Source organism: Pongo pygmaeus, chromosome 14, assembly GCF_028885625.2.
Source record: "Pongo pygmaeus isolate AG05252 chromosome 14, NHGRI_mPonPyg2-v2.0_pri, whole genome shotgun sequence".
NCBI classification, from domain to species: domain Eukaryota; kingdom Metazoa; phylum Chordata; class Mammalia; order Primates; family Hominidae; genus Pongo; species Pongo pygmaeus.
The window spans coordinates 26,642,086-26,662,167 of NC_072387.2; the positions used below are offsets into that span (position 1 = coordinate 26,642,086).

Sequence of the window (20,082 nt, forward strand, 5' to 3'; positions counted from 1 at the left end):
CTAACTAGCAGATTATCGTGTAATAAAAAATATCATTTGAGTAATCCTATTTTAAAATGTAATGTGCATTGAAAGAAGAATTAATGGTTAAAACTATTATTTATTAAATTTTGAAAATAACTGAAGTAATTAGGACATTTTGGGTACATATAAGCCATTCATTGAAAGTCAATTTGGTGCTTTAGAACATTGTATTAATTCTGAAGCTTGTAGGGTATCATTGAAGCACTAACTTACTAAATAAAATACTGTTTATTACTGATTACTATTGATTGAGTTTGGATAATTTTTCTTATTTTTTTAGCTGGCCTGTAGATATAATGAGGTCTCCAAAGACTGTTACCCTCTAAAATTATGTAATTCTTCATATGAACTCATTCATTCTGTTCATTTAATAGTCATTTATTGAATGTGTACTATGTGTATCAGTATTATGTTTCAAACTCAGGGGAATGTAGAACTATAAAATGTTGCCCTCGTATCAGTTTCTTCCACAACACTTAGCTTTCTTAATAAGCCCTGCTGTTGGTTAGAAAAGCAGAAATGTGTTAATGTTTTTAATGCTTTTCATGCTATTTGAAAAGCACTCTAATTTCTCTCCTTATTTTAGTAAGCTTTGGCCACAACATTGGGAAGAGTTAAACATCTTAGGTAGATTTTCAACTTACTGTTATCTTGGTTTAAATTTTATACAAATATGTTTAGAAAATTTTGTATGTTGTGAGGTGTACCATTAATAATTTTAAGTACTATCTGCTGTACTTTTGATAAAGAATTTTATTTAAAAATTTTAGTTTTAGGCCAGGCACAGTGACTCACACCTGTAATCCCAGCACTTTGGGAGGCCGAGGCAGGCGGATCATTTGAGATCAGGAGTTGGAGACCAGCCTGGCCATCATGGTGAAACCCCATCTCTACTAAAAATACAAAAATTAGCTGGGTGTTGTGGCAGGCATGTGTAATCCGAGTTACTCCCGAGGCTGAGGCAGGAGAATCACTTGAACCTGGGAGGCAGAGGTTGCAGTGAGCCAAGATAGTGCCACGGCACTCCAGCCTAGGTGCAGAGCTAGACTATCTCAAAAAAAAGAAAATTAGTTTTAGAGCAGAGAGCATCATAGTTACTCCTGTTAGTCTTTTTGTTCGTTTTGTTCATTTAATTTCTCTGAAACTGCCAGTGTCATTATCTTTTACTACCCAGTTCGTGATCAGCTTGGATCCAGTCAAGCAATTGATGTATTTGAGACTGTTTGAGTACATTTTCTTATTTTTTTTTCTTGTGGTATCACACTTGTCATCAGTAAAAACAGTAGATCTTCTGGTATCGCTCTTGTCACCATTAAAATCAATGCTTCTTTTTCAATAAACTTTGAATTGGAATATTTTCATTTCGCTGAGATATCTAATATGTATAAAATAAATAGTAATTAGTCAAAAGGTATTGATACGAATAAATTATTTTTATATACACAGAAGACTTAGTAGGTACTAAAAGGAAGCTACAAAAAAAAAAAACCACTGTCCTTGGGTTTATAATCTAATTAGGGAAAACTCACAGGAAAAACACATGAAAATAATTCCCTTAATGTGCTGAACATGTTAAGAAAGAGAATAACTGGATGCAACATTCAGGACATTTTTATTAAGGACAATTTTTGGAGAATACTTTGAATAATTTTACCAGAAATTTGGGAGTTGATCTTAGCGGATAGTAATGAAGGAAAAGGGAAAGCAGGCTATACATAGGGAGCAAGAGTGTTACCTCCACAGTACTGCTGCATTCCATCTCCACCCCTGAGATATCCAGAGGAAACAGTATACAATAGCACATTACTGTAGACTAAGAAATATTGTTACTGTAATGTTTTTTAAGTTTGCTTATTGATTAATGAATTTAGAAAACATGTTTTCCTTAACTGACATTCCATAAGATATGAATTAATGGAAAATCCCAGTCAAGCTATTGAATGGCTAATGCAGGTGGTCAGTGTTATTCCAACCGATCCTCAAGTTTTATCTAAACTAGGAGAATTATATGATCGCGAAGGAGATAAATCTCAAGCATTTCAATATTACTATGAGGTAGGTGTGTTATCTTAATTTCCTTCTGTGTTTTAGCATTTTATGAATTGTTATAAAGAAAGCAGCAAGGCTTTAAAATTTTAGAAGATCTTACCCGTTTTAAAATAAAGCATTCTTGGAAAATGAAGTTAGTTTTTGTTTTGTTTTGTTTTGAGATAGAGTCTGGCTCTGTTGCCCAGGCTGCTGCACAGTGGTGCAGTCTCGGCTCACTGCAGCCTCCTCCTCCTGGGTTTAAGCAATTCTCTTGCCTCAGCCTCCTAAGTAGCTGGGATTACAGGCGCCTGCTACCACACCCAGCTAATTTTTGTATTTTTAATAGAGGGGTGTTTCGCCATGTTGGCCAGGCCAGTCTCGAACTCCTGACCTCAGGTGATCTGCCTGCCTCAGCCTCCCAAATTGCTGGGATTACCACCATGCCAGGCCTGAAGTTAGTTTTTTACTTGTTTTAATGAAAAAATGAAATAGGGCTGGGCATGGTGGCTCACGTCTATAATCCCAGCACTTTGGGAGACCAGAGTGAGAGGATTGCTTAAGACCAAGAGATCAAGAACAGCCTAGGCAACATAACAAGACCCCATCTCTACAAATAATAATAATAAAAGGACAGGCCTGGTGGCCCATACCTTTAATCCCAGCACTTTGGGAGGCCAAGGAAGGCAGATTACTTGAGGCCAGGAGTCTGTGACCAGCCTGGCCAACATGAGGAAACCCCCTCTCTACTAAAAATACAAAAATTAGCCAAGTGTGGTTGTGGCATGCCTGTAATCCTAGCTACTCAGGAGACTGAGGCACAAGAATTGCCTGAACCCAGGAGGCAGAGGTTGTAGTGAGCCAAGATCACATTTACTACACTCCAGGCTGGGTGATAGAGCGAGACTGTCTTAAAATAATAATAATTAATAATATTAATAATAAGAAGTACAAATTCATTTTTCTCTTGAGGCACAGTTTGCCTCTCTTTTTTATTCTTTTAAATATTTAAATTGGACTCAGCTCATATATTGTTATATCAAAAGTGTAGATAATTGAAAAGTGTGTCAAGCAAAGCTTAGGTTTTCTAAATATATAGTTTCAGAATTTACAAAGTACTTAGGACAGCTCATACTCCTTTATTAAGAAATTTCATATTGGATAAATTTATTCAATAGGTAAAGTATTCAAGAAGTAAATTATATGTTGCCATTGAAGTTATATTGTTACATTCCATATTTTTTTTACAGTCATATAGGTATTTTCCTTGTAATATTGAAGTCATTGAGTGGCTTGGAGCCTATTACATTGACACCCAATTTTGGGAAAAAGCTATTCAGTACTTTGAAAGAGCTTCTCTTATACAGTAAGTAATCATTAGGATTTTATGTTTAGTTAATGTCCTAAGTTTTTTTAATCCCTAGAATTAGTATCTGATAGACCTAGTAAATTCAAGAACAGATGTTGATGGACATTCATAAATTATTTTTGTTTGTTTGTTGTTTGTTTGAGACGGAGTTTCGCTCTTGTTGCCCAGATTGGAGTGCAATGGCATGATCTCGGCTCACTGCAACCTCCACCTCCTGGGTTCAAGCGATTCTCCTGCCTCAGCCTCCCAAGTAGCTAGGATTACAGGCGTGCACCACCACGCTTGGCTAATTTTTTGTATTTTAGTAAAGACAGGGTTTCACCATGTTGGCCAGGCTGGTCTCGAACTCCTGACCTCAGGTGATCCACCCGCCTAAGCCTCCCAAAGTGCTGGAATTACAAGCATGAGCCACCGCGCCCAGCCAAATTATTTTTATTTTCTTATATTTTATTCCATTTTACTTGGTCTTTATTGTGATAAATATATTTCCCTTTGCATAGAATTTTTTAAATATCCTCTTTAAGATACTTTTCTTTATGTATTTTTCTTACTCACACCTCAGCAAACAATTATTGTTTCTTTATCAATCAGAAAATGACTATCTCAGTCCTAGGACAAAGTTTCGTCTCTGAAAGAGTCTTAATACAAAACAGTTTTGTTGGTTTCAATTTATAATTGATATATATTAAAAATTAAAATGTTTTCAACATCTTTAAGTTCATATCAGAATGTGTTATACATATCTGATTCAAAACAATTCAAAAATAATTGGAATACATCATCTTCTGCTTTGTATTTGGCCATATTGAATTTTAAGATCAAATGCCCCTTAGAATAATTTGAATGATAAAGAAATGCTTAATAAGTGAAATGATTTCTGTTTGGAATTTGTATTAGGCAATTCATTTTTGTGATATTATTTCACATAAATTTTTTTTGAGAATTATAAAATTAATTACCAAGGATGAGGAGATAGTTTTAGTTTAATTATATCTTTAAGATTAAAGCTATTTCAGTAACACACTGTAAGCTTTTTAATTACACTTAATACTACTCTAACATTAGCCATTAGCTCATGCAAGACCGTTCCTTCTTTGAGGCTCAGTCCGCCACCGTTCCATTTTTAACTCCTATTTGTAAATGTCAGATGTTGATTAAGTCAGTCCCTTACCTAGCCTAGCTTATATTCTTGCTTTTCTTTCCATCACTATTCTAGTCCCACAAGTTTTGACCTGCGTAACTCCATTGATCTTTACCCTCTCTGTAGTTCAGTCACCTGACTCATCTGATTGTGATTATCACTAACACATTTACACCAATAAAATCTTTTTTTTTTTTTAATCTTTTTTTTTTTTTTTTTTTTTGAGACGGAGGACGGAGTCTTGCTTTGTCGCCCAGGATGGAATGCAGTGGCCTGATCCCGGCTCACTGCAACCTCTGCTTCCCAGGTTTAAGCGATTCTCCTGCCTCAGCCTCCAGAGTAGCTGGGATTACAAGCACATGCCACTGCACCCGGCTAATTTTTGTTTTTGGTTTTGGTTTTGGTTTTGGTTTAGTAGAAACAGGGTTTCACCATGTTGGTGAGGCTGGTCTTGAACTCTTGATCTCAAGTGATCCATTTGCCTCAGCCTCCCAAAGTGCTGGGATTACAGGCATGAGACACCACGCCCAGCCTACACCAATAAAATCTTAAGTTACAATATCCAGCTGTCTGAACATAACCTCTTATCTTTCCAACTTCCATACTCCCTATTTTCCAGTGCATTTTTCTTTGGTGATATTGAGACCTCCGTTTTTGACCCTCCCCTTATCTTGCAGTCTCAGCCTCCTTCTGACTTTAATTCTGAGCTTATCCATACTAGATTGCTTAATTGGTCACATCTTTTCCCTTTCTTGCTAACATTCCTGGTTTTTTTTTTCTCTCTCTCTTGCTTTACTACCCCATTTATTCCAAGAGATTTCAGTTCTTAGGTTATTTCAGCCATTGATTCCATTCCTTTACACAGGCTGTGAGGCACTGTCAGAGGTAAATTATGTAACCAGGTGAATTGATGCCAAACAAATCTGTGTGATATGAGCGTTGCTCATCAGTCTTAAGTATTTCTCTCCCTCCTGTTTCTCTGATCTCTTCAATTCCCCTATGTATTTTATGCCTCAGTTTCCCAGAATATAGAAGCCTTTTTTAGAAACCTTCCTAACATTTCTCTCTCCCTACTTTTCTATAAACTTACTTCCACTTGCACCTGCTGTTATCTCCTTCTCAGTGACAGAAACTTATTCAATATACATTCATTATATTATATCTCTTTTGAGCATTTGTTTTCTATACCATATATCTTAATTTTCACATTTTCTCTTTTTTACATGCTAAGCTTTGATTTGTTCTGTAAGTTCTACCTCTACAATAAAAATGTAGGCTTTTTGAGAAGTGAGAGTATTAGTTCTTATGTCACATAGTTCTTTACGTATTCTTTAAATATTCTTTACATGTCAACTTGGCATATAGTTGAATTAAATTTCTTTACCGTAGAAACTCCTTGCCTTGTATCTCTTAGATTTTTATGGTTCTTAATAATATGATGTTTTGGCAATTGGTTTAAGCATAAACTGTTGTTTTTTATTTTCTTTACATTCATAAATCGTGTCTTAAAATATCAAGAAATCCTTGTTCTGACTGGTCCACTTAATGTAATTCCATTCTTGAGCAGCATTAGGTAATGTTCTTTAATATTGATTGTGATGATGATTATTATAAGACACCATCAAGTGGACCAATATATGCATTATGGGAATTCCAGAAGGGGAAGAGAGAGGAAAAGGGAGGAGAGAGACTATTTGAAGAAATTATTGCCATACTTCCCCAATTTGAGAAAAGACATGAATCCAGAAGTCTGCACAGGACAGTGAATTCTATGTAGGAAAAACCCTAAAAGATCCACAATGAAACACATTATGATCAAACTGTCCAAAAACAAAGAGAGAATCTCGACAGCAGCAAGAGAAAAGTGGCTCATCACATACAGGGACCCTCAGTAAGATTATTAGTAGATTTCTCACCAGAAACCTTGGAGGCCAGAAAGCAATGGAATGATGTAAAGTCCTGAAATTTAAAAGCAAACAAACAAACAAAACACAAACTGTCAACCAAGGATTCTGTATCCTGGCCAAGCGTGATGGCTCATACCTATAATCCCAGCACTTTGGAGGCCCAGGCAGGTGGATCACCTGAGGTCAGGAGTTCAAGACCAGCCTGGCCATCATGGCAAAGCTCTGTCTCTACTAAAAAATACAAAAATTAGCTGGGTGTGGTGGCAGGTACCTATAGTCCCAGCTACTCAGGAGGCTGAGGCATGAGAATCGCTTGAACCTGGGAGGCGGAGGTTGCAGTGAGCAGAGATTGCACCGCTGCACTCCAGCCTGGGTGACAGAGCGAGACTCCGTCTCAGTACATAAATAAATAAATAAATAAATAAATAAATAAATAAAATAAGTTTTTATTGTTCAAGTGAGATTGTTGTTAAGTTTCAGATGTTAATTATAATACCCAAGGTAATCATTAGGAAAATAACTAAAAAATCAGATAGTACACTATAAAAAAGCATTAGGAAAATAACTAAAAATCGAAATAGTACACTAAAAAAAATAAACAAAATACCAAAAAAGGGTAGTAATGGAAGAATTGAGGAAGAAAAAACATATAACACATGCAGAAAACAAATAGATAGCAGAAGCAAATCCTTCTGTGTCAATAATCACATTAAATATAAATGTATTAAACTTTCCCATTAAAAGAAAAACTTAGCAGAATGAATAAGAAAATCAGTGTCTATTTATATACTGTCTACAAGAGATGCACTTTAGATACAAGGACACAAAAGAGGTTGAAAGCAAAAGGGTTGAAAAAGATATTCCAAACAAATATTAATGGTAACCAGAAGAGAGTTGGGAGGCTTTATTATTGTCAGACAAAACAGGCTTTAAGTCACAAAAGGTTACAAGAGCCAAAGAATGATGCTATATATTGGTAAAAGGTTCATTACTGCAAGAATGTACAACACTTAAAAACCCAACAGAGGAGCCCCAGAATATATGAAGCAAAAATTGATATAATTAAAGGGTGAAATAGACCTCAATATTAGTTTGAGACTTAATACTTTCAAAAATGTGTGTTACCGTCTGTGAAACTCACACAGAAGATAAATAAGACAATAAAGACTTAAGCAATGTATAAACCAGGTAGACCTAACAGTCATACACAAGACACTGAACCCAAAAACAGGAGATTGTACATTCATAAGTGTACATGGAACGTTCTCCAGGATAAACCTTAGGTTAGGTCACAACTTAATAAATTGAAAAGATTGAAGTCATACAAATTATCTTTTTCTGTCATAATGAAACTAGAAATTAATAACAGAAGGAAAACTGGAAAATTCACAAGTATGTGGAATTAAAGAACACACGCTTAACTAGTGGGTGAAATATGAAATCACCAGGGAAGTTAGAAAATAACTGAGACAAGTGAAAATGAAACACAATGTACTAAAACTTACAAGATGCTGCAAAAGCATCGCTAAGAGGGAAATTTATATCTGTAAGTACATTAAAGAAGAAGAAAGATCCCAAGTTAGTAACCTAACTAAACACCTTAAGGAATTAGAAAAAGAAGAGCACTTTAAACCCAAAGATAGCAGCAGGAAGGAAATAATAAAGGTTAGAGCAGAGATAAATAAAACAGAGAATAGAAAAGCTGTAGAGAAAATCAACAGAACCAAAAATTGATTCTTTGAAAAGCTCAACAAAATTGACAAATCTCTAGCTAGAAGGACTAACAAAAAAAAAGAAGACTTAATTACTAAGATTAGAAATGCAAGTAGAGGCCTCACTACCAATTTTACATAAATAAAAAGAGTTATAAGAAAACAACTTTGACTCAACAAATTAGATAACCTAGCTAAAATGGTCAAATTTGTAGAAACACAATCAACCAAATCCAACTCAAGAAGAAATAAAAAATCTGCATAGACCTATAACCAGTAAGGAAATTAAATCAGTAATAAAAAATATTCCAAGAAAGAAAAGCCATGGGCTACATGGATTCACTGGTGAATTCTGCCAGACATTTCAAGAAAAATTCACACTATTTTTTTTCAAACTCTCCTAAACATTGAAGAGAAGGTAAACACTTCCTAACTCAGTCAATGAGGCCAGCATTATCCTTATCCCAAAGGCAAACAAAGACACTACAAGAAAACTACAGACCAATATATTTTGTGAATGTAAATGCAAAAATACTCAACAAAATACTGGCAAACCAAATTTAGCCACATATTAAAAGAAGTACATCATTCACAAGTGGAATTTACTCCCAGAATGCAAGGATAGTTCAACATATGAAGATCAGTCAATTTAATACTTCACATTAATAGAATGAAGAAAAAACCCACGTGATCATCTCAATTAATGCAGAAAAGGTGTATGACAAAATTCAACACCTCTTTGTGATAAAAATACTCAAATCAGGAATAGAAAGAACTTCCTTAACGTGATAAGGTATTGTATGGAAACTCACAGCTAACAGGATACTGAATGGTGAAAGACCAAAAGCTTGCTTTCTTAAGATCAGAAACAAGGATGCCCACTTCCACTGCTTCTGATCAACATGGTACTGGAAGTTCTAGCCAGAGCAGGTAGGCAAGAAAAAGAAATAAAAGGCATCTACATTGGAAGAGATGAAGTAAAAATTAACCCTGTTCACAGATGACATGATCTTATATGTAGAAATCCCTAAGGAATCCACATAAAAATCTTAGATATAATAAACGAATTCAGCAAAGTTTCAGGATATAAAATTAACCCACAAAACTAGTTGTATTTCTATGTATTTGCAATGAAAAATCCAAAAAGGAAATTGAGAAAAAAATTCCATTTGCAATGGTATCAAAAAGAATAAAATAATTAGGGATTAATTTAGCCATGAAGGCAAGAGACTGTCCCTTTTCCATTGAGTGGTCTTGGCACCTTTGTTGGAAATCAATTTACCATATATATGAGGATATATTTCTGGATTCTAGATTCTATTCTGTTGGTGTATATATCTGTCCTTCTGCAGTAGTACCACACTGTTTCGATTATTGTAGCATTAAAGCAAATTTTAAAATCAGGAAGCATGAGTTCTTCAACTTTGTTCTTTTTCAAATTGCTTTGGCTGTTCATGGTTCCTTGAGATTCCACATGAATATTAGGGTGAGTTTTCCTACTTTTGCAAAAACACCATTGGGATTTTGATAGGGATTGCATTGACGTTATAGATCACTTTGAGTAGTATTGTTTTCTTAAAAATATTAAGTCTTCCAATTCAAGCACACACATGCCTCTCCATCTATGTCTTCTTTAATTTATTTCAACAATGTTGTATAGTTTTCAGTGTATAGTAAGTATATACCCAAAGGAATTGAAAGCTGAGGCTCAAACAGATACTTACACAAACATGTGTAAGTATCTGATCTGTTTGAGCCTCAGCTTTCAATTTATGATAGTCAAAAGTAGCCTCAGCATTATTTATAGTAGCCAAAAGGTAGAAACAACCCAGGTGTCCATCAACAATGAATAAACAAAACATGGTACAGTAGTCCACCTTTATACAATGTTTTGCTGTCCACAGTTTCAGTTACCCTCAGTAAAGTACAATAAGACATTTTGAGAGAGACAGAGACCACATCTATATAATTCTATTATAGTATATTGTTTTATTAGTTATTATTATTAACCTCTTACCATGCCTAAGGTATAAATTGAACTTTATCATAGGTATGTTTGTATAGGAAAAAAACATAGTATATATAGGGTTCAGTAGTATTTGTAGTTTCAGGTATCCACTGGTGATCTTGGAACATATCCACCACAGATAAGGGGGGACCACAGTATATACATAAAATGGAATATTATTCCACTATAAAAAGGAAGTTCTGTTACATGCTACAACATGGAAGGACTTTGAAAACATTAGCTAAGTGAAAGAAGCCAGACACAAAAGAACAAATACTCCACTTACATGAAGTGTCTAAAATGGGCAAATTTATGGAGATAGAAAGTAGATCAGAAGTTATTGGGGATTGTGGGGAAGGGAATTAAGAGTTACTGTTTAATGGTTGCAGAGTGTTTCTGTTTGGTGTCATAAAATGTTTTGGAAATAGATAGTGGTGATGGTTGCACAACATTGTGAATGTGATAAATGCCACTGAATTGTACATCTAAGAATGGCAAATTTTGGCAAATGTTATGTTGTATACATTTTATCATAATTTTAAAGAATTAATACACTAAAACCATTGTATTGTGTCCTTTAAGTAGGTAAATTGTATGGTATATGAAGACTATCTCAGTAATTCAGCTCTTATTAAAAGGATACATACTGCCAGGTGCAGTGGCTCATGCCTGTAATTCCAGCACTTTGGGAGGATGAGACAGGCGGATCGCTTGACCTCGAGAGTTTGAAACTAGCCTGGGCAACATGGCAAAAATCTCTTTAAAAAAAAAATAAAAACTAGCCTGCCATGGCAGTGTGTGCCAGTGGTCCCAGCTACTTGGGAGGCTGAGCCCGGAAAGGGGAGATTGCAGTGAGCTGAGATCATGCCACTGCACTTCAATCTGGGCGACAGACTGGGACCCTGTCTGGAAAAAAAAAAAAAAAGTTACATACTATATGATTGTATTCATTTAAAGTTCAAAAACAGGCTAGATTGACAGTAGTAGAAGTCATGATACTTATCTTTATAGAGGAAGGAAGGTAATGTATTCAGAAGCATAAATAATAATACCACATGGTAAATGCAACGCTAAGTGATTCTAGGGTGTTAGGAGAGCATATGGAACAGTCTATCCATGTGGCATTAGCAGAGAGTAAAGAGGTTGGAATGAGCCTCTAAGCAGACATGGTGGTGTTTACAAAAGCCAGAAGTCTAGCAAATGCAGGGGATACAGGGAAGTCTGTGCTCCTGTGTGAATTTGCTGTAACATGAAATGTTAAGCAAGGCACAGTGGGAGATGAAGAAGCAGAAAAGATCTAGAAAGTAGATAAACTGGGTTAGAATCTTGGATTTAGCATGTAGGTGGAAGGGAGGTAACAGGTTTTAAGGAGGGAAGTAATGTGGTTAGATATGTATTTTATTTAGATCACAGTGGGTGGCCGTGTAGGCAATGGATTTGAAGTTAAGTAACTTGCCCCAGTAGCAGGGCTGTGATTTAAAGCCAGATCTATCTGATTCCAGTAGTTAGGTTTGCCATCAAATCGAGTAGGAACTGAGGTTTTCTTTGAAGCCATCAGGCTTCTACTTAGAAAGGAGATTCAAAAAAATGAGATAAGCATAAATTGTTCCCTAGGTGTTTCTTCCTTCATATCTTGCCATCCTGAGATATTTTCAACAGAAGTATTTGGAAATCCTGGTTTTGGTTATTTATTTTAGAAAAGAATTTGATTTCTTTTTAATGGACAGAAAGGGATTAGTAGAATTTTTTTTACTCTCTGTTTAGTCGAAGCCTGATTCTTCAAACACTAGATCAAAAATTGCTTCTCAGGTACTAAATTTGCAAGCAAGTGTAAGTATTATGATAAAAGATTATAGCAAAAGTAATGATCCTTTAAGTTTAAAGTAGAATGCAATGGGTTTTAACCAGACAGGTTAAGTGGTTCTCATATGAATATCTAAATAAAGGTATGAACTAGAGGAACTTTGAAGAACACTTAAATTTATATGTCCTAATATAAATATGACAGGCAATACTGAAGGAAATTATATATCTGCTGTTCTCAATAATAAAAATGATCTAACAAAAGGTCAAAAAGTAATTGTAAAATAGTAGATACATAGCTTTATAAAACTGAGCATCACAGATTTTTTTATCTCTAATTTCGTCTCATTTATTTATTTTATAGGCCTACACAAGTGAAATGGCAGCTGATGGTAGCTAGTTGTTTCAGAAGAAGTGGTAAATGCTTTAGTTTTATTCATTTTATAGATATTTTGCTTCTTTCCTTTTAGGTAATTATGCATATAAATGTGTTCCAGTTGCATATCTGTTTATTAAAACACTAACTTTTTATAACTGTACATATTCAAAGCATCGTATGAAAAACACAGTAATTACTACATACAAAAAAGTTGTGCTTACAAAGTGGGTATTAATCATGTATTCCAACACTTGTCTTAAAAACAGATTTATTATTTCTCAAAGTTAACATGTAATCATTTTCACAAGTTAGCCACAGAAAAAAATAGGCATACTGTATACATTATGTTTCCATTTTCTACTCGGTTGATTCTAAATGTCCTGTGTGCTCGGCCAAATTTATGACACTTGAGAAGCCTGAGAAAAGCTCACACTGAGACAAGTGTGACTATATGTTTTTTATACCAAAGATCACTGGCTATCTTGGTTTGTGTTTTTGTTACTGCTTTTATTAAATTCTTGCTGATGACACATGTCCTGAAGGATAGAGATGCTATTAGTTTTAGGCTAACTGTGAAGTGAATAATATGCATAAAATATCAAAGATCAAGCTGGGAGAGAAATGTGAACAAATTTATAATCCCTCTTGTAGAGCATAAAAATGACCCAGGAAAAGAAAGTATTCAATCTAAGGGAAGAGGGAAGCACAAGTTTTGAAAGTGTTGGCAGTTTGTTCTCACCCAGTTTCGGGGGAGGTTTCCTTCTTTATCTTTGTGAGCACCTTCAGAATGGCATTAGAAATGTTTTAATATATAACTCAGTGTATTCCTCAAATCATTTTAGGGGGGAATCTGTAATTCCTATTGAACGTACAACATGACTATACTATATACATTCAATTTATATCAACATGAGTTCTCAATTGCCTGTGTTCATTTCAACATCAGTCATATAGAAAGTATACATATACATATGAACTATTCTAAATGATTTAAAGACATAGCCTGCTTCAGTTATGGAAGTACAGGTTAGAAGCAGCAGCTAGCATTGAGAACTGGCTTTGTGTCAGATGTTTCCTGTCTCTATTTCATCCCTCTTGTAGAGAGAGGCCCAGAGAGATTTATAACTCATTTGCTAAGATTTTAGGAAAGATCTTTCACCCAAATTCGTTTTTCCTATTTTTTGCTGCTACATGAAGCTGAATTATTCTGTTATAAAATAAATTGCTTTCTATAAATTTTTTAATGTTTAAAAAACTGTAAAGGCCAGGCACAGTGGCTCACGCCTGTAATTCCAGCACTTTGGGAGGCTGAGGCGGGCAGATCACGAGGTCAAGAGATCGAGACCATCCTGGCCAACATGGTGAAACTCCATCTCTACTAAAAATACAAAAATTAGCTGGGCGTGGTGGTGCACGCCTGTAGTCCCAGCTACTCGGGAGGCTGAGGCAGGAGAATCGCTTGAACCCGGGAGGCGAAGGTTGGAGGTTGCAGTGAGCTGAGATTGCGCCACTGCACTCACTCCAGCCTGGCGACAGAGCAAGACTCTGTCTCAAAAAAAATAATAATAACACAAAAACATTTATTTATTCATTCATTCATTCATTCATTTATTTATTTTGAGACAGTTTTACTCTGTCACCCAGGCTGGGCTGCAGTGGCACTAATCTCAGCTCACTGCAACTTCCACCTCCTGGGTTCAAGTGATTCTCCTGTATCAGCCTCCCCAGTAGCTGGGATTATAGGCGTGTGCTACCATGGCCAGTTCATTTTTGTATTTTTAGTAGAGAAGGGGTTTCACCATGTTGCCCAGGCTGGTCTCAAACTCCTGGCCTCAAGTGGTCCACCCACTTCAGCCTCCCAAAGTGCTGGGATTAAAGGAGTGAGCCACCACGCCCGGCCCAAAAAAACTATAAAAACATCTTAAATATTTTCCAACTGAATGAATGACATTGACATTACTATAAGTATATAACTTAGATTATTTTTAAATTTGTCAGTTCATCTGGAATAATCTTTTTTAGAAAATTGAATGGATCTTAATTTTTGCCACTAAAATATTTAAAGTGAACCAGGCTCAGCAATGTGCATAGTCCCAGCTACTCTGGAGGCTAAGACAGGAGGATTGTTTCAGCTCAGGAGTTTATAGACTGTAGTGCATAATGATTGTGCCTGTGAATAGCCACTGTACTCCAGCCTGGGCAACAGAGTGAGACCTAGTCTCTTTTTTTTAAAAAAAAAAAAAAAAAAAAAAAGGAAGAAGCTAAATTTCAGCTATCACCCATTTACTTCTGCTTTAACCCTTTTTTCAAATTTATTTTATCTATACATTTTTCTTCTAAAAGTTATATTAAGTGGTATATAAAACATGAAACCTTTCTATTAAACCATTAAATAGCCAGTATATCAGTTAAAATTATTATTTTTCTGAATCCTGTTAGTTTGTATAATTTGCTAATACGTTATATTTTTCTCTTGTTTGTTTATAGGTAACTACCAAAAAGCATTAGATACTTATAAAGATACTCACAGAAAATTTCCAGAAAATGTTGAATGTAAGTGACATTACATAATGTAACTTTGAAGTGATAAGTTCTCATATTTTATGTTCTAATATATAATTACATTTGCTACAGTAATTGTATACATAAATACCAACCTATAATTTGTGATACATATTTTAAATATTTTTATAGGATCAGAAAATTTGACTATGCAAGTACATATTTTTATATAACTAATTGTTGATGGATTTAAATATACCACAGAATTTTCTTTAATACGAGAAAAATACATATTTCAGAGTTCTGTAGAATTTTAAGAAAGCATTTTGGCCTATGGTTGATTTTTCAAAGTTTGTAAACCTGTGGTATGTTATAGGAAAGACATTTTTAACTCTGCATTTTAGTAAACAACTTTTAAAGGTTGAGAAAATAATTTTAGGGTTTATAAAAATAGAACATTAATAATATTGCTGATATAATAGCAAATAATTTTTTTTTAGACAGAGTCTTGTTCTGTTGCCCAGGCTAGAGTGCAGTGGTGTGATCTCGGCTCACCACAACCTCCACCTCCCGAGTTCAAGTGATTCTCCTGCCTCAGCCTCCCTAGTAGCTGGGACTCTAGGCGTGCACCACCGTGCCTGGCTAATTTTTGTATTTTTAGTAGAGACGGGTTTTACTATGTTGGCCAGGCTGGTCTCAAACTCCTGACCTCGTGATCCGCCCACCTTGGCTTCCCAAAGTGCTGGGATTACAGGTGTGAGCCCCTGCGCCTGGCTGCAAATAATTTTTAATGTTACTTCAATTTTAAAACATTATGTTAATATGCTGCTTACTCAGTTGTAAAATTATCTTTGTAGAAGATATTCATTTATTTACTATCTTGTTGCACAATGGATTGATGCAACTTACAGTAATAATGTGAAGTATTATGGCAGTAACAACAGAATCAAGAAAAACATAAAGTAAGCACATTCATACGCCACATGTTCTCACTAAACTATAAATTTGTCCCTGAATAGCCTTGCAGCCAAAGGAAAGAGAAAAGTTACAAGCAGTTGTATAATTTTTACTGTTTTATGTGGAAATACAAAGCAATCTATTGGGAAGAAGATGTATCTCTTCAACGCTTAATTCACTTCTGTTTACACATTGAGAGATACAGTAGATAAAATCATTGAAAGATACAGTAGATACTTTCTTAAACAACATCCCTATAGCAAATAAAATAATATGCTGGAAACGACCATGTTAAAATTTGTTCTTCAAGGCTGGGCACAGTGGCTCACGCCTGTAATCCCAGCACTTTGGGAGGCTGAGGTGGGCAGATCACCTGAGGTCAGGAGTTGAAGATCAGCCTGGCCAATAGAGCGAGATTCTGTCTCAAAATAAATAAATAAATAAATAAATAAATAAATAAATAAATAAATAAATTTGTTCTTCAATGACAATGAACACAAACAATGCATTACATACAATTTAATAAAAACAAATCTTTTCTGAGCCAAGTTTTCTGATGGCCAAGGATTAGATGTACTACGTGTTTCTTCATTAATGTATTTCTCCATTTGGCTTTCTAGAAAAGCTCAACAGCAGTTAGTTCAGTTATGGTCTTTGGTAGGAGTATAGGAGCAAGGTGTTCTCTAATGCTGATTAGAAGTAGACTCATTAACTTAACAGCAGTAGTTTTCACAAATGCCAGTCAGGAAATAGGCTACATGGGAATTACTTGTAGAATTTTTTTTTTTTTGAGATGGAATTTTCTTCTTGTCACCTAGGCTGGAGTGCAGTGGCGCCATCTTGGCTCACTGCAACCTCTGCCTCCTGGGTTCAAGAGATTCTCCCGCTTCAGTGTCCCTAGTAGCTGGGATTACAGGCGCACGTCACCACGCCCAGCTAATTTTTGTTTTTACTAGAGACGGGGGTTCTACTAAAAGCAAAATCACTCTTCAAGCGATTCTCTCGCTTCAGCCTCCCAAATTGCTAGGATTGCAGGTGTGAGCCACCATGCCCGGCCTAGAACTTTTTTAAAGTACAAATTTCTAGCCCTACCTAGAAAGATTTTCATTTAGATTTACGGTGGACGCAGGCGTCTGTTTGTTCCTATTTCTTTTTAAAGAACTTTCTATGTGATTCTTAATCTCAGTCACATTAGAGAACTAGTGCTTTAGAGATTAAATGAGAGATAGCAGTAATAACTTTTCTTGAAAGTGGAGCAACCCAAAAGTCTGCTAGGCAAGAGTTTCTCAGTCTTGGCACCTCTGACATTTGAGATTGTGCAATTCTACATTGTGGGAGGCCATCCAGGGGGTTATGGAATGTTTGGCAAAATCCCTGGCCTCTGTCCAATAGATTAGCTAGTAGCTCTCTCACCTCTAGATACGAAAACCAGAAATGTCTCTAGACATTGCCAGTGTCCCTTGGGGGTGCAAAATTGATGCCAGTTGAGAACTCGTGAAGTAACCATAGCACCTCTGCACTGGGCCGGAAAAGGGAATGTCTTCAAGGAAGGCCAGGTTTTTTTCTTTAGAGTATGAGTTACTCTAAGAATCAAATGAATAATTGTCTATGCCATAGGGGGTGTCTAAGATAACTTTGGCCTATTTAATTTTCAAAACAAATGTAATCAATAGTCTACCTTAATTGTAGTCGTAGAAAAAACGTTTACACCCATGGAATGTGCTGTTTTAAGAAGAGTAATTTTCTGGATAAAACTAGCAGGATAATTTAGTTTTAAGATATATTCTTCACCAAAAATTGACCTGCTTTACAGAGTTATAGATGATATACTAAATTTCAGAGAACATCCACCAAAAATAATGATTTTTACTTTACATTAAATGTTTCTGGATGTACGTGATGGCTCATGCCTATAATCTCCACACTTTGGGACACCGAGGCCGGAGGATTGCTTGAGCCCAGGAATTCAAGACCAGCCTGAGAAACATAGCAAGACCTCATCTCTTCTAAATATGAAAAAAATATCAGGGCATGGTGGTGTGCATCTATAGTTCCAGCTGCTCAGGAGGCTGAGACGGAAGGATCACTTGAACCCAGGAGTTCCAAACTGCAGTGAGCTGTGATTGTGCCAGTGCACTCCAACCTGGGCATCTCTAAATCTCTAAAAAAAAAAAAAAAAAAAATTCCTAAGCCAATCTTTATTTGCAGAAAGTAAAGATTACCTTCTTATTATGAATTATTAATATAAATGTATATGCAAATGTAATTTATATAGTAATGTGTGACATTTTAAGTTACTTTATACTATCAACTTTTACAATACTTTATGGTCTTTTTTTTTTTTTTTTTTTTTGGAGACAAAGTCTCACTCTGTCACCCAGGCTAGAGTGCAGTGGTGCGATCTCGGCTCACTGAAACCTCTGCTGTCCAGGTTCAAGTGATTCTCCTGCCTCAGCCTCCTGAGTAGCTGGGATTACAGGTGCCTGCCACCATGCCCGGCTGATTTTTGTAGTTTTAGTAGGGATGGGGTTTCACCATCTTGGCCAGGCTGGTCTTGAACTCCTGACCTCATGATCTACCTGCCTCGGCCTCCCAAAGTGCTGGGATTACAGGCGTGAGCCACCGCGCCTGGTCTACTTCAATGGTCTTAAATTGCTTGCATATTTACAAATTATTGTGGAGTGGAATGACTATTCTGTTCCAGACGTTGTTCTAGCACTGTGGATGTAGCAGAAAACAAAACAGACCAAAATCCTTGATGTCATGGAACTTGTTTCTAGTGGGAAGAGAAAAGACAATTAACAAATAATGTCAGTAGTTATAAGTGCTATGAAGGAAAAACAGGTAAGGAGATAGAGAATATGGGAGGGGCTGGTATTTGAGACAGGGTTGTCATGGAACAGCTTTCTGTTAAATTAGCATTTGAGCAGAGACCTGAAAGAATAGACAGAAGCAAGCCATGACGATGTGGAAGTCAATGTGGTCAAAGCACAGTGGACGATATGATACAGAGAGAGAGGCAGAGTGGGTGGGCCAGGACCTGTGGATCCTCACAGGCCTTAGTTCAGGGCTTCAAATTATATTTTTGGGGAGATGATGAGCCATTGGAGGATTTTGTGTGGAAGAATAATACAATTTGACATATGTTTTCAAAAGCTTCTAAAGTGTGATTAACTCAAGCTTCTGCACCTGAGGTCCAAATCAAAAGATTGTTTTGGCTGCTGTATGGAGAATAAGCTGGGGTGGGCCGTACCTAAATGCAAAATCACCGTATTCACTTGGACTAATGAGATAGCAGTGGAGGTGGGCAAGATGGATTCTGAATATGTATCAAAGGTATCAGTGCCAGCACTTGCTGGCCATTTAGATGTGAGACTTGAGGGAGAGAGTGTCAAGGGTGATTGCACAAATATAGCTCTGGGAGCTGGAAGGATGGAGCTGCCATCCACTGAGATGTGGGAAACTGAGGAAGAAGCAGCTTTTGGAGGGAAAAATCAAAACCTTTTTTAAGATATGTTGTATTTGAGCTACCTCTTCGATGTCCAAGAGGATGTGTTAAATAGACACTTAGGGAGAAGTTGGGGGCCATCTTCGTATAAATTTATTTCAGTATGTTTAGCACATATTTTTGTGTTCTGTTATTATATATATTATCGGTAATACTTTTGAAAAAATGGAGTGTTCACTAGCTTTAAGACTTTCCTGTTTCTTTATCCATTCATTTGTTCCCCAAAACTTTTACCAACTATTTTTTATGTGCTGGGGATACAACAGATATATCAACTTGATTTCTGCCTCCTAGGACTCACAAATAGTTAACTGATATGGGGTAATAAATGAGATAACTGAAAAATGTGCAAAGTGCTGTCAAAATACAGAGGAGCTCTTAACTCTGCCCAAACTAGGGGACGATTGACATAATTAGGTTTTACAGAGGAAGTGACATTTGAAGTGGCCTTGAATGGTACGGAGGGTTTTACCAGGAAGGAAAGGCAGGAGCAGGCACTGCAGGTAGACAGTAGCATTAGTAAGGGCAGAATTAGAGGGATGCAGAGTCTATTTCAAAAGGTAGTCTATTGTGGAAAATGTAGCAGATTGAACATGTGTTTTCTTATACTACAAACCAAAAAAAGACAGTTTATAAAAATTATAAATGCGGCTGGGCGCGGTGGCACACGCCTGTAATCCCAGCACTTTGGGAGGCCAAGACGGGCAAATCACGAGGCCAGGAGTTCAAGACCAGCCTGATCAACAT

The 20,082-nt window shown here is 36.2% G+C and overlaps 2 protein-coding genes across 41 annotated transcripts in view; one reads left to right on the forward strand and one right to left on the reverse strand.

Moving 5' to 3' along the window:
- Positions 1 to 20,082, forward strand: part of IFT88 (intraflagellar transport 88) — a 133,856-nt gene that overhangs the window by 80,523 nt on the left and 33,251 nt on the right. For all 37 annotated transcript variants that reach the window (XR_010123480.1, XM_054447248.2, XM_054447257.2 and 34 more), the window contains 4 exons: positions 1,929 to 2,079; positions 3,300 to 3,415; positions 12,354 to 12,406; positions 14,856 to 14,921. Coding sequence is in view for 36 of the 37 variants with exons in the window: in XM_054447248.2 (XP_054303223.2) it covers positions 1,929 to 2,079; positions 3,300 to 3,415; positions 12,354 to 12,406; positions 14,856 to 14,921 (386 nt within the window). In the remaining variant the exon portion in view is untranslated. The remainder of the gene's footprint in view (positions 1 to 1,928; positions 2,080 to 3,299; positions 3,416 to 12,353; positions 12,407 to 14,855; positions 14,922 to 20,082) is intronic.
- The window catches only part of EEF1AKMT1 (EEF1A lysine methyltransferase 1), a 208,275-nt gene that overhangs the window by 61,256 nt on the left and 126,937 nt on the right, over positions 1 to 20,082 (reverse strand). The window contains exon 5 of one of the 4 annotated variants that reach the window (XM_063650603.1): positions 767 to 1,399. The exons of the other annotated variants lie outside the window; for them this stretch is intronic. Within the exon in view, the coding sequence (XP_063506673.1) occupies positions 1,383 to 1,399 (17 nt within the window). The 3' untranslated portion in view covers positions 767 to 1,382. Of the gene's footprint in view, positions 1 to 766; positions 1,400 to 20,082 lie in introns of those variants that run through there. 4 annotated transcript variants of the gene reach the window in all.